Source organism: Mytilus edulis, chromosome 5 (assembly GCF_963676685.1).
Source record: "Mytilus edulis chromosome 5, xbMytEdul2.2, whole genome shotgun sequence".
Classification (NCBI taxonomy): domain Eukaryota; kingdom Metazoa; phylum Mollusca; class Bivalvia; order Mytilida; family Mytilidae; genus Mytilus; species Mytilus edulis.
Genome location: NC_092348.1, coordinates 8567811 through 8582198, shown reverse-complemented (window position 1 = coordinate 8582198; position 14388 = coordinate 8567811). Strand labels below are relative to the sequence as shown.

The following is a 14388-nucleotide window of genomic DNA, read 5'->3' as shown; positions in this document are numbered from 1 at the left end:
AATATCGTTTTTAATTCGAATGTCACTGCTGAGTCTTTTGTAGACTAAACACTCGTTTGACGTACACATTTTTAACTCTTTCATATGTAATGAGTTTATAATTAATATACTCATTTCCTGAAAATTTACAGGGCATATAATGAAATATTCGTAGGAACATTAATGTTTCTTTTCTTATGGGTTTCAATGCTTCTTAACTTAGTTATTGATTTGACCTTCAATTGGTTTTTAATTCATGCACAACTAATGTGTCTCGTGTAGATGAAACATTAATCCGGCGTACCAGATAATACTTCTGGTATTATTTATCATTTCAATAGTAAAACAGCATTTTGTTGATATGTGCAAAAGAAGTAGGCAACTTTTATTAAAATTGATGTACACAAGTATTATTTATCTGATTTTTTTTTTCGTTATCTTTTATTTTTGAAAACAAACAAAATAGCCCAAAACTTTCTTTTAAACAGTCGACATAAATGTTAACCTTGTTAAAATGTGTTATTGTTTTAATTTGACCTTGTTTTTAAATTCTAATCAGTTATGTTAGTTGGGCATGACCAACTGCACCAAATTCTAACAAAACAAGTGTTGTGACCTGTGTTTATATTCAGCGTGTTTAAATTTACGGTGAAGAGCAGGTGTCAAATTTCATCCAAAAAAATACATTTTTATTAAATCCATTATTTGTTTCTAGTTGATACCATATAAATCTGCTAAAAAGAAAAAGATATATTTAATTTTGTAATGAAAAATTGCTGATCAATTATGTGTCTCGATTTTTCAAACCTAATTGGTATAAGAATATAAAAGGAGGTTCAATTTGACTGGCTTTATTTTTCATCTTGTGAAAGTCAGGTAGATAAATCAAACGTCACAAATGAGCACCGTTTCGTCTTGCAATGTCAATCACTAGTATAATGAACGTAAAAAATGATACATTATACAACTCGCTTTGACATTCATTGCACAAACTAAGAGATGAAAAGGTTAAAGTACTTATCGCTTCTTTCAGTTTGAAACATTTTAAAACGGTAGGAAATGCATTTGTACTATCTATCTTTGTCAAGTAAGATTAATTCACCTACATGTTTAGTTCCTTTAGATTATTCCTTGTTTACAAGATGTGATAAATGTTTGACATGACATGCAACGTAACTTCATAATAAACTTTCATCTTAAGTTGATACTTATATTCCAAAGTTCAAGATTCTTTTCAGGATTTCCTTTATGAAGGGTTGCTGTTTACAAGGATACTAATAAATCAAGTGATGTGAATACGCTGTGCATAACACGTGTTTCTGATATAGCCCTCATCAAGTACAATAGAGTCCAACCATTTGGAAAACCAAAATGAATCGCATTTTTGGGAATACAAATACCAAGAGATCCTCATGGCTAGCTTAAATATATCTTTTTTGGGGGCATGACTTGATCAATCTTTAGGGAAAACCTGTGTTGCATATAATCGAAAAAGTATAACAAAAAACAAAAATATCATACTTTAAGGTAAATCCTAAAAGAGGGACAAAAGATACCAAAGGGACATTCAAACTCATAAATCGAAAATAAACTGACAAAGCCATGGCTAAAAATGAAAAAGACAAACAGACAAACAATAGTACACATGACACAACATAGAAAACTAAAGAATAAGCAACATGAACTAGGGGTGATCTCATGTGCTCCGGAAGGTGGCCTGCTCCACATGTGGCACCCGTCGTAAAAGAGATGGTCCATACAAACTGACAAAATCAATCGTATTAAGCAATGGAACGAGTGGGAAACAACTGTCATAGATCTGACTACGTATAGGCATTTCTCCTTGGATGGAGAGTTGTCTCATTGGGACTCATACCACAACTTCTTATATCTATCTACTAGCTATAAAAACATAACATTGACCATTTACTCATCAAATTGAAGTCAGGTAAGATGACCATACAAGGCAGACATATACACATTCCAATCATTATATATACCAAATATATTTGACTAATTGCTTTAAAGTATTTGAGAAAGAAAGAACAATACATGAAAACCCATCTTCGCTAGCCAAGGGTTACGATCCACTCCCGCTCTCTTCACCCTTGGCGGATTGAGATAAAATTTCGGAGACACAAGGTAATGATTTTTATTGGTTGCAGTAGAAACTCGCTGCATCCAATCAAAAAGCGCCTATAAAATGATCATGTGTAGATGTAGAAAGTGTTTGTAAACAATTGCCACGTGTTTATTGCGCAACAAGTCTTTACATCACTTAACATACGACTATATTTAGTGACAACTTGAATGTTTTAATCAACTAATAGAAGTTCATGTGTATGTTTCATGCACAAATGCATGAATGTTGACGTATATTTTCGTTTCCGGCTTTAACAAGTGTGTAGAATCTAGACGCTACAGTGTTTTTACCTCCAAATTGAAGAGTTCAAGTGCTACCATTGGCCAAGAATAATGTATTCGGAATGGGCGTGACTTTAATCTTCCGATAGATGGCGCAACATTGATATCACAAATGTTAGCTCAATCTGCCAAGGGTGAAGAGAGCGGGAGTGGATCGTAACCCTTGGCTAGCGAAGATGATGAAAACCTAACATTGAAAAATTATCCATAAAAATAAGGTCATGGTCAAATCAAACCTCCCGAATGGGCCTTAACATCCTTTCAAACATTGTTTACATATTGATTATAAAATCTGAGATAAGGACTTGATAACAAAATTTAACCTTGATTTATTATCTATAAAGTGGATCATGGTCAGGTCACCCTGTTTGTTGAATATGCAAACTTGCAAGGATCCCATATACCAAATTTAAATAATCTATTTTTTTAAAATTCACATGAAAAAATAACTCATTTTTAAGGAGATGATGATCCATAAAAATGAGGTCAAGGACAATGGACATATGACATAATTCTCACATGAGGCATCTGTTTAAAGGTATCAAGAATTCACAAAATCAACCTTCGAAGTATGAAACTTTGTATACAAATATTTAACACCTCCCTGCTGTTTTATCATCCCTATGACTGGTGTTCTATGTGTTTGGCACAATTTTTTGAAAATTTGGATCATCAATGCTCTTCAAGTTTGTACTTGTTTGGCCCTTTAACTGTTTTGATATGAGCGTCACTGATGAGTCTTATGTAGACGAAACGCGCGTCTGGCGTATTAAATTATAATCCTGGTACCTTTGATAACTATTTGATGACAGGTTGAGACACACACAAATAGCATCCATCAATTAATACAATGTCATAATTCTGCAGCGTGCACATGTCTCACTACTAACAAATAAAATAACTAATGGTGACTTATTTTTTACTGTTATTTTAATATAAAATACCTATCTCTATAAACAAAACGTATACAAAAATGTTGACCAGCAAATATGTAATAAATATTGATTACTTCTATGAAAATAGTACATATAACATTAACAACATATATCTATAACAACAAAAGTGATAGAAGACTCTTTTAAAATTTATTAAATGTATAAAGAAAATTTTAATACAGTAACCCACCAACATAGTTCCAAGGCTCCCTAACTAAGCACTTAAACACCCACTGTGAATAATACCCACTGTCACAAAACAAGCAATCATTAAAATGCTGTATCGACCCATTTTAGAAATGCTTTATAAAGAAATTTGAACAAGAGTCCCTTTACCTAGCCTTATAATGATAGTATGCAGGGCATTCACTTTTTAATACCACTGAATAGCAAAATGATATCACCAAATTCAAAAGGCTGTAACACATTTAAGTGTAAGGCAGTTAAAATTAAATTCAAACATCAGTTAGAGCTTTTTAAACAAATTCATCTCATGTATCAACTTTTACTTTAGGGTTGATCAAAAGTAAAAACACAAAATAGTGAACTCTGAGGAAAATTCTAAAAAGGTCAGTCCCTATTAAATTGGCAAAATCATAAGCTCAAACACACCAAACAAATGGATAACAACTTTCATTCCTGAATCGGTACAGGCAGAAATGCGAGAAAATAATTGTATCTGAGCAAAATCTTTATTCAAAAGGCCATAGGTCAAAAGCATGTCCACTACAATCAAACTCTCAAGCGGTTTAAATTACTGAAAATTTGACAAATATCTCCAAAAAAAAATTGATTAAAGTTAATAAAATTCTCTTTGTCATGAAATTTTCCACGCAAAAACACAAGTACAAAGCTGTCACATTGTGACAGGGTAAGTAATAAAACCTTACATTTTGTTTGTTTTAACCTGTAATTTACTTTTAAGTGGACATGATTAAACAGATTCAGGTTAAGTTTAGGCTAGGTAGTTGTACAGGAAAAGAACATTCATATTGTTAAAGCTAGACAATGCAGTTCAGACACCAAATTATAGTCTTGTGGGTCAGTTCATCTAAAATTGGATTTCTGCAGATCACTTCATGTCCTTCACTGATTGTAAAGAATGTTTATTTCTATTAGAACTAACATAGAAAATTAACTTTAATTTTTCTACATACCAATGCACTAAGTGTTTGTTTGCACTAGAATTAACCAGGAAAACCACCCTTATTATTTTGATAAATCTAACATTTATTGTTTAAGTCTGCCTTTTTCAGTCTCTCTCCATTTCTATATGTTCTGGTATGGTCGTAGATAACTGGTCTGCTAAAGATTGTGATGAGGCACATAGAACTCTTCTACTAAGAAAATCTACTGGACCACCTGTTAAATAAAAACAAAATTTTACAAGAATAACAATATCTACAATGCAGGAACTTGTCCAATGAGGGATTTTCTCACTGGGATGAAGACCAGTTAGTGGCCTTCCGCTCTTTTCTGCTCTTTGGTTGGGTAGTTGTCTCTCTGACACATTCCCAATTTCCATTCTCAATTTTAATTAAATAAACTGCTGACACATAGATATGTCTTGTCTATATCTTATTTTGATAGTAAAATACAAATGTTGAAACTAAAATGACATTACTTTAATAAGTAAACTATACAAAACATTCAAAGTCAATGAACCATGACTGAAGGTGCATGGCCAAAACATTTATCTGAAAATGAGATATACTGCTTAAACAACTGCATACCAAATATCATTGACTTACTATTAAGGGTTCATCCTAAAACAGAAATGGAACTGCCCTTATATGAAAATAATCATCATCTTTGTTAAATTTTTATCCTTAGTAGATAAATATATCAAGACTACCAACATATATAGATATATTTATATATAGGTATGAATCCGTATGATACTTGTTACAGTAAAAATCATAAATAATTACCTCACAGATTAATCAAAGAACTATCAGCCTCTTTAGTATCCCCCCTGATGTAGTAAACAACAGAACCTCACCTGCTGGATCAATCAAAGCACCACCAGCCTCTAACAGTATCACCCCTGATGCAGCAAAGTCCCAGATATGTAAACCATATTCTACATATGCATCACCACTTCCTTTGGCAACATTTACCATATTCATTGCTGCTGAACCTAATGTTCTCGTCCTGTGTAAATTATAAACTTGGTAAAGGATTGATTCAGGTGAATAACTAAAAGGTTTTAATAGAAAACTGTAAATTCTTATTAAGTTAATTTATTTAGTAGTTGTTAAAGAATAAAATATCATAGACAGTCTAGGACTGAAGCCAATTGGCAAAAGATTATCTCGAAAAAACCTATTTTCTGAAAAAGTGCAAACCAAATTTAAAAGAGAAAGTAAATTAAAGACCAAAAAGAAAATCTCATTAAAAAATACCATAGAAGCTGAACATTTACATAAAATTTGCCAAAACAAACTTGTGTACTTTCTAGTTACTATTTTGGTTAGAGGCTAATGTAATATCATAGTAACCATTAGCAATTCAAATTCAATCAAAGAGTCAAAAATACAGATATTTATGATTTTTAAAAAGTTTGATTTTTTTATATATATTTGTAACGCTTGGTTGGTATGTGTGGTTTTTGATTGCTTTGTAGTAATTTATAACTATGGTAATAATATAGGTACAGCAAGAATGTGATATCTTGACCACATTATCATAACTTTAGCAGCATAGCTTTGAATAAAAAGTTATAACTGTATGAAATATGACCTACATAAAATATCAATGAAACAAAGGCAAATCATCAATTTACATTAAGTGTTTTCAAAATGGCCAAAGATTTATTTCACAGTTATCTAAAGAACATACCCACGAGTAGTCTCAACAACTTTATGATAAATATTAAATTTTCTTCTTAATACATCTTGTTCTCTTGAGGATCCACCTTCCAGATATATAATAGATTGTTTGAGGTCTGAAAAGATATATTATTTTATTAGATAGATATATATTCATTTTATATTTTAAGTGAACCCATACTGATGTTAAAAAGAGTTGATATATGATTAAGTGGAGAAATACAGATGAAACTTATGACAAGATTGTTGATTGAATCATAAGTGTCTGAAACTTATCAGAAGTTTCCTTATACAACACCTAGAACTTTCAAGTATTCAGAACAAATAGGAATTGTAACTGTTATGACTGTATCACAGAAGTATGAAGATATGCCTATTTTTTAATAATCAAAGTTCCATAACTCTTAAATGACTATATGTACAGATGATAGAAAATCTTCAAAATCAAAAGGTAGTTTGTCTTTATAAAACATTTCATTATATTAAAATATTCCAACCAGAGTAAACAAAATTTGAGTTTTTTGATAGACAAATGAGTATTGCCTAGGATTTGTGATTAATAACACATTACTCTCATACAACTACTAGGGGAATGGTTAAAATCAAATGGGGGCTTACCAGGATATCAGTTATAATTGTATGTAACAGGGATACTTGATGGAATGCTATACATTAAGTAATTTGTTAAAACAGCAAAGAGTGCAATAAAGAATTTATGAATGTTAAAAAAAAAAAAAAAAAGGGGGCTTACTTTCAATATTTGTGACATTGTAAAAATGACTACTCTGATAATCATCTATATTAATAGATAGACTTTACATTGTATTTTTTGTAACTGTAGGACTTTACATTGTATTTTTTGTAACTGTAGGTCAAAGTTCACTTAACAGAAAGACAGACAGACAGCTGAAGTGAATAGACTGAATAAACCAAAGGATATCATAATGTGTTGGCATATAAAAATGTCCTACTCATAAATATCTTCCAGACCATTTGAGTATTTGGACCGATACGTATGGTCCAGTACGAGCTGACCATACATGTTATAAGATCATATGGGTTAAATTTAAACAAATTAACATTAATCACAATCTTTGTTTTTAGTTTAACTAATTAATATTACATGTACTACAATTACACGGATCAAATGAACAAATGAACAATTGAAATTAAATATTTGTTTAATTGTATATCTTGATCCTAATTTTGGTACTCTCAACTAATTTCACACTTGCTACCACAAGTAACGTACTAATATTTTTTACATTTACATTTTTGCAGTTCGTGTGTGTTCCTTAGCATTTGCATTTTTTTGTAAAGTCACCAAATATTCTAAAACAATTGTCTTCCCACATTATATTTACTTCCGATATTTTCAATTTTAGTGATCATGGTAGTTCAATTATTTTACTGAGTGATCGACATGCTAAATGCAAGAGAGTAATAGATTCAATTAGCGTGAAATTTTTAAATCATTAAAATATAAAGGTTTTTTTTCAATTACAATTAAACTTTTTTATATCAATTTGAGAGTTAAGTTATATTGATCTGTTATATGCATCTAATTAACTTCCAACTTCTTAATTAAGAGATAACTGTATTGTATTTGAAGCTTTAAGGACGTCCATCGGTAGTTTTACTGTCGCAAATTTAGTTTACCTGGCGACGCGGAGCGGAGACAGGTAAACAGGTATTTGCGACAGTAAAACTACCGATGGACGTCCTTAAAGCTTCAAATACAATACAGTTATCTCTATTCTAATGCAAAATAAGTTCATAATTAAATTTCAATCATAATTTCAGTGTAAAATCTTCATTAAAGAAAATTCCGCGAAAAGATGTTATCTTCCGTTTGGTTCCTACACTACGTGACGTCATAGGTATGCTTCCGCTGTCAAACATAAACACCGGGCTTTTTCTGGCTTCTGTGTCGCTTCAGAATGTAATAAAATTTGATAAAAATAAGATTTTTAGACGCAACAAGTGAGTTTTTTGTTTATTATTGTAGAAATAACATGTCAATACATTCCGAAATTCCAAATGTCGGCTTCCTTAGTTACAGACAAGGAGATAGAGAATTTTACGCTTGCTGTAATCCAATCAAAACAATTGTTACAAAATAATTGCATTAGAATATTAGTTAGACCGTATGAGTATTTTGAAAAAGTACGCACACGGTCCAGACCGTACACGTACAGTCCAAATACTCATACGGTCTGGAACATATATATGTAACATGCCATTGAGATAACATAACTGTGATTTAATGCACTAAAATGGCTACACATTTTAATAATTTGGGAAAATAAATTCATTGAAGAAATTTTTTACATTTACTTTAAATTTGTGCATCAAATGATGATTAGGCAACTGATCAATAAACCCTATTATATATCTTTAAACTGATATTTAATTTACTTACAATGAAATCTATAAAATAATACCAGGTTTTAGACTTTGGACCTCTAGATCTAGTAAGTTCTTGTGTTCTATGGTCAATAAACAATTTAATGTTGATATTACATACAGTTATTCCCAACATAATTACCATTTTGTTGTGAAGTAGATATCCGTTCACCATTACAGAATGCTCCCTGTCCTTTAGCTCCTGTATACATTTCATTTAAAATCGGGGCATAAACCACACCAACTACCATCTAAAGTACAATGTATAGAAATTTTAATTATTATAAATGAAACATTTCCAAATGTAAACAAATTCCAAATAATAAGCACCACTCTTGTTAGTGTAAGTGTTAGAGAAATTTGAAAACTTTACATTCATTATCATTTGTGGTGAAAAGATTTGTAGATAAGTGCTCGGGTAATCCACAGATTTAAATGTTCAACAAAGAATATTTTTTTATTAGCTTGTACACAGACTGTCAAACTAATAAAATCAAATCTCCATGCAATACAAATGTTACTCAATCCATAAAAATTGGTACTCAAGAAAATAATGAATTGAAAGTAAATGAATCTGCAGTGCACAATTAACATAAATGATATTTGTTTTATACAATCACTCTTGTGCAACTTGTGTGCTGTATCTGACGAAAAGGTGAGGGTACATTTTGTGGTGTATTTTCAATTTTCAGCAGCTTTTAAACAACTAAATTTGTTTTCTCAGTACCTTGATTGAATATTAATTTCGATCACTTTAAGAACTGATGTGTAAGCTTGTACCTGTTTTTTTTTAAAAGATAGTCCTTTACACACACATGTGGTATTTAATGTACATGTTTAGTTGTTCAAGGTCGTACCTGTTTTTTAATAGAGAGTCCTATACACACATATGTATGTGGTATATGATGTACAAAGTTAGTTGTTCAAGGTCGTACCTGGGTTTTTTTAATAGAGAGTTTTATACACACACATTTATGTGATATTTGATGTATAAACTTCATTGTTCAAGGTCGTACCTGTTTTTTAATAGAGAGTCCTATACACACACATGTATGTGGTATTTGATGAACAAAGTTAGTTGTTCCATCTATGGGGTCAATGATCCATGTGGGGTCATCTGTCCATTCTGTCTTATGGCCACCTGCTACTGATTCCTCACCAATAAATCTAGAAAATAAAGGGGTTATATACCAGAGGCTGTTTAATTCCAGTGGCAAATATTTTATGTATGTTGAGTAGTATAATGACAAATATGAAGCAAACATGTAAAATTTACGTCAATCAAAACTTCAAAAGGATTTCATATGGCTAAAGATGAAACAGCCTTCTTTAGATATTGACAATGTGATCTACACCAGGGGTTATAAATAGTGTTAATTATTTTACTAAAAGTTAATAGAAATACAATCAGATTTAAATACAAATCATGCGATAAGCTTTGATTACAAGCTAAGGATCTGACAACTCTGTTTTACATTCTGTTCTGGTATAAATTATTTCACCAACCAATGAAATTTCAGCCTTCAAATGTTTGAAAGTATGTATTATTCCAACAAAACCAGACGATCCAAAGAGGTCTTTTAAACATAAAGTAGAATAGACCTTTTTAGTTCTTTTTTTAGAAAAGCTTGGAAACTCATGATCTGAATGAAGGATTGTGCCTGATGTTCATATGATGAAATCATAATCTTTCAGTCAGTTTAATTGAAGTCTGGAGCTGGCATGTCAGTTAACTGCTAGTAGTCTGTTGTTATTTATGTATTATTGTCATTTTGTTTATTTTCTTTGGTTACATCTTCTGACATCAGACTCGGACTTCTCTTGAACTGAATTTTAATGTGCGTATTGTTATGCGTTTACTTTTCTACATTGGTTAGAGGTATAGGGGGAGGGTTGAGATCTCACAAACATGTTTAACCCCGCCGCATTTTTGCGCCTGTCCCAAGTCAGGAGCCTCTGGCCTTTGTTAGTCTTGTATTATTTTAATTTTAGTTTCTTGTGTACAATTTGGAAATAAGTATGGCGTTCATTATCACTGGACTAGTATATATTTGTTCAGGGGCCAGCTGAAGGAAGCCTCCGGGTGCGGGAATTTCTCGCTACATTGAAGACCTGTTGGTGACCCTCTGCTGTTGTTTTTTATTTGGTAGGGTTGTTGTCTCTTTGACACATTCCCAATTTCCATTCTCAATTTTATTGAAATCAGTTCTTTTGTAAATTATTTTCATTCTAAATCAATACTGAAGCACTTTATCTTGGAATTTTTGTTAAAACTTATATAAATATCTAGGTTTCTGACGCTCTCACAACATACACAGTGATGTATTAGTCTGCCCAAAATATATTCCAACAACTATTTTGAAGAAGGATATATTCACCTTTTCCTTATGTGTCATTAGAAAGTTCTGCAAATATTTACTTGTCCGAATAAAATTTTACTTGTCTGGATCCGGAACATCCATCAGACTAGTGGCTAACAGTGCAGACTATTTTTGATTCATTATTATTCATTGGATACCAATTTTCATGGATTTAATCATAACCTGGGAACCACGAATTTCATTGAGGAATGAATTACAAATGTTATATAGAAATGTATGCAGGCTTTGGCAAAACCACGAAATCAAATATCCAGCAAAATGAAAATTTTCCTAAATCCATGAAAATTGGTACCCACGAAAATTAATGAATCCATATAGTAATGTATTTGTGTGTGTTAAAAGCAAATGTGACATGGGACTTCATACTTCTAATGTAAAACTGAGATATGTCGCCTCATAATGATTATTATCCTTACTTGTGAGTTGGATATTTTTCTTTCAATGAGTTAATTATCTGTTTCTCTACGGCCTGATCTGTTTCTGTCACTAGGTCAGCATAATTACTTTTGGTCTGTAAGGATTTCTCTTTGTAAAAGGCCTCTCTAACTACCTGGAATATAAATTTTGGGTAATTTCTGACAAAGAATGTCCGATCATTGAGTCATACCCATTTATTATCAATCTTAATGTTTAAAATACAACAAGCCTTGTCCAACTAAATAATGAGATATACATGTATACTGATATGAATATCAATCCAAACAGGTCATGTCAATAGCCAATGACCCTTAATACCAGAATTCAAATGACAGTTTAATGACTAACTTTACTGGTAATATTCATTTTAAACATTTAGCATGGGTTTTTTAGGTGTTTTTTTTTAGTATACTTTGTTTTTTTTTGTCTTTCTATTTTTATCTTATTTTATTTTTCTATAACCTTATACCATTTTTCTTCAAGTAACATTCATTTCATTTTTCTGTTTTTCCCTATTTGTCAAAGGCAGAGATGCAACTAATCGTCGGACCTGTCAGACCTAAGGGGCAGAATTTATGCAGGTCCGGCAAAACTCGTTGCTGTGCAGGACCTGATGGCCGTCAATATTTTAGTCTGCTTGGGTCAGCCAAAACTTAATTCCCCGGTCGGTCCTGGCAGAGTATTTTGTTTATAAAATTGTGAATTTACAACCACGTTGCATGATTAGATAGAACAACATTCAAGGCTTCGATTACATAATAGAAATCGGGAGTTCAAACTGTTTTAATGATAACTATTATAGCCGGACACCTTCCAAATATCCTTCCTTAAAAAATAAAAATAAAACCTTTTGCAGTATAAATTTCAGTTTTGAAATCGTATGTTTGACATTGTTAATTTATTGAAATATTTATATCAAACGCAGTTATTTAACAGAGAATACACACCATTGGTTTGAAAAATGACGTAACTTTAACCTCCGTAGCAGAGTTCAAAAAATCTATGGGTCACTGAATATTCACAATATATTTTATTTTTTAAACTTTTCTTTCAAATTAGTTTTAATCCAGAAAAAAGTAAAAACATTGCCTGACTGTACCTTAAGTTGAATATCTATATCCAAATTCAATTAATTAAAGCTGTAATCCATGATCAAAAATTGAATGCTTTGTTTACAATTGTTGAAAGCCATGTGCTTTTTAGCGGGAAAATTCGGGAAACCCCTTAACAGGAAACAGTTACATTTCATTGTTATTTATAGACATATTACAAAGTTTTTACATAGATTATTTTGAGTGAAAATATAGGTCTGGCAGAAATGTGATGGGTCTGGCAAAACTTCGTACCCTGTAGGCCCCAATGTCTGACAGGAAAAAAAAACTGTTTGCATCTCTGCAAAGGGGGTAGCCTATTCTTTCTATTCAACTACATACATGTATATATAACTTTAAAGAGTGTTTAAGTGTGTTCAATTGGAATATTTTGCCTGAGAAAAGATAAATAACAATGCAGCGTATATTGTAAGACCAAAATGTATCATTTCAACACAACAATCACCTTAAATTGTAAACATATTGGAGAATATAATATTCATTTGTGCATTTGGGTCAGGTTGAAGACTGTGCCATCACTTCAACATCATTCCAACATACTGAAAATTTGCAAAACAAAAAATTAACTTATAAAAAAATTCAGTACCTGTAGGAAATTTTTGTAATTTATTTTTATATGTACCTTATAAATAAGTTTTTAAATTCATTATTGGTTTATAATCCAAATAAAAAAATGTGAATATAAATTATCAATGACATTGCTTAAGTTCATAATTACCTCCCCTGCCTCCTTGGCTACTCCTGTAGCTGTCTTTAAATAATCTTGAAGTTCAGCAGTAGACATATTCTACAATAAAAAAAATATACAATTTTTTTTAAGTCAGTTGTATTGCATATTAACATGATTAATGATGTATCTCCACACAATTTTGGCTTCTTGACATCATTGTACATGTATCTCACTTCTATATGTCTGAAACTAGTTTTTAAATTACAATACTGAATACAAATTATTTTCCTTGTTGGAAAGTTTACTAGTACATATGGAGCTCCATAAATGAAAGATGAACCATGGAGGAAAGTTCATCCAGTAAAACAATGCTGAGTGTTGCAATCAAAACTAAACATGCTAAACTGATATGTTCATTTATCCATTTTTTTTAAAAGGCTAGTGCAACCTTGGACACATGTTGGATAGTACTATAAATAAATACACAAGGTTAGGGTGAAGGTTGGCTCCCTATAAAAACATTTAAACCCACTGCATTTGTTTGCACCTGGCTAGTAAAGAACCTGATGTTCAGTGGTTGTTGTTTGTTGATGTGGTTCATAAGTGTTTTTCTTGTTTTTCATTTTATATGCATGTAGATTAGACTATCGGTTTTCCTGTTTGAATGGTTTAATTTTTTTTACACTAGTTATTTTTGGGGTCCCTCACAGCTTGCTGTTCTGTGTGAGCCAAGTCTCCATGTTGAAGGTTGTACTTTGACCTATAAAGGTTAACTTTTACAAATTGTGACTCAGATGGAGAGTGGTCACTTTCTGACTCCCACTACTATACCTGTCTGAAAAGCAATATTAACTCCTGATTTATATCGACAGGAAAACGTCATCAGTATAGCACATGCTGAATTATCCGTATTAAGGATGATTTACTCATATTTAATAAATTTATATTTATGTAGTACAGCTTAGATGCATGATTTTTTTTTATTAGTTGTTAGTGGCTTTGAACTAGCTGTCAGATAACTGCAAGTACTCTCAGATCTGTTCCTAGTGTCTTTTTGTTGTCGGGATGTACAAGTACCCGGCCACGTCCACTTGTATGTTTGTCCATCTGATGAGTTAAGCCTTTTTCAACTGATTTTTATAGTTCGTTCTTATGTTGTACTGTTATACCACTGTCCCAGGTTAGGGGGAGGGATGGGATCCCACTAACATGTTTAACCCTGCCACATTATTT

At 31.7% G+C, this 14388-nt stretch overlaps 1 protein-coding gene across 2 annotated transcripts in view; it reads right to left on the bottom strand.

Moving 5' to 3' along the window:
• Positions 1-3311: 3311 nt before the first annotated feature.
• LOC139522885 (inositol monophosphatase 1-like) overlaps positions 3312-14388 on the bottom strand; it is a 12345-nt gene continuing 1268 nt past the window's right edge. For both annotated transcript variants that reach the window (XM_071316514.1, XM_071316516.1), the window contains exons 2-8: positions 13204-13272; positions 11373-11506; positions 9592-9742; positions 8718-8826; positions 6180-6285; positions 5341-5492; positions 3312-4700 (exon numbers count right to left, since the gene is read on the bottom strand). In XM_071316514.1, coding sequence (XP_071172615.1) covers positions 4591-4700; positions 5341-5492; positions 6180-6285; positions 8718-8826; positions 9592-9742; positions 11373-11506; positions 13204-13269 — 828 coding nt within the window. In that variant the 5' untranslated portion in view covers positions 13270-13272 and the 3' untranslated portion in view covers positions 3312-4590. The remainder of the gene's footprint in view (positions 4701-5340; positions 5493-6179; positions 6286-8717; positions 8827-9591; positions 9743-11372; positions 11507-13203; positions 13273-14388) is intronic.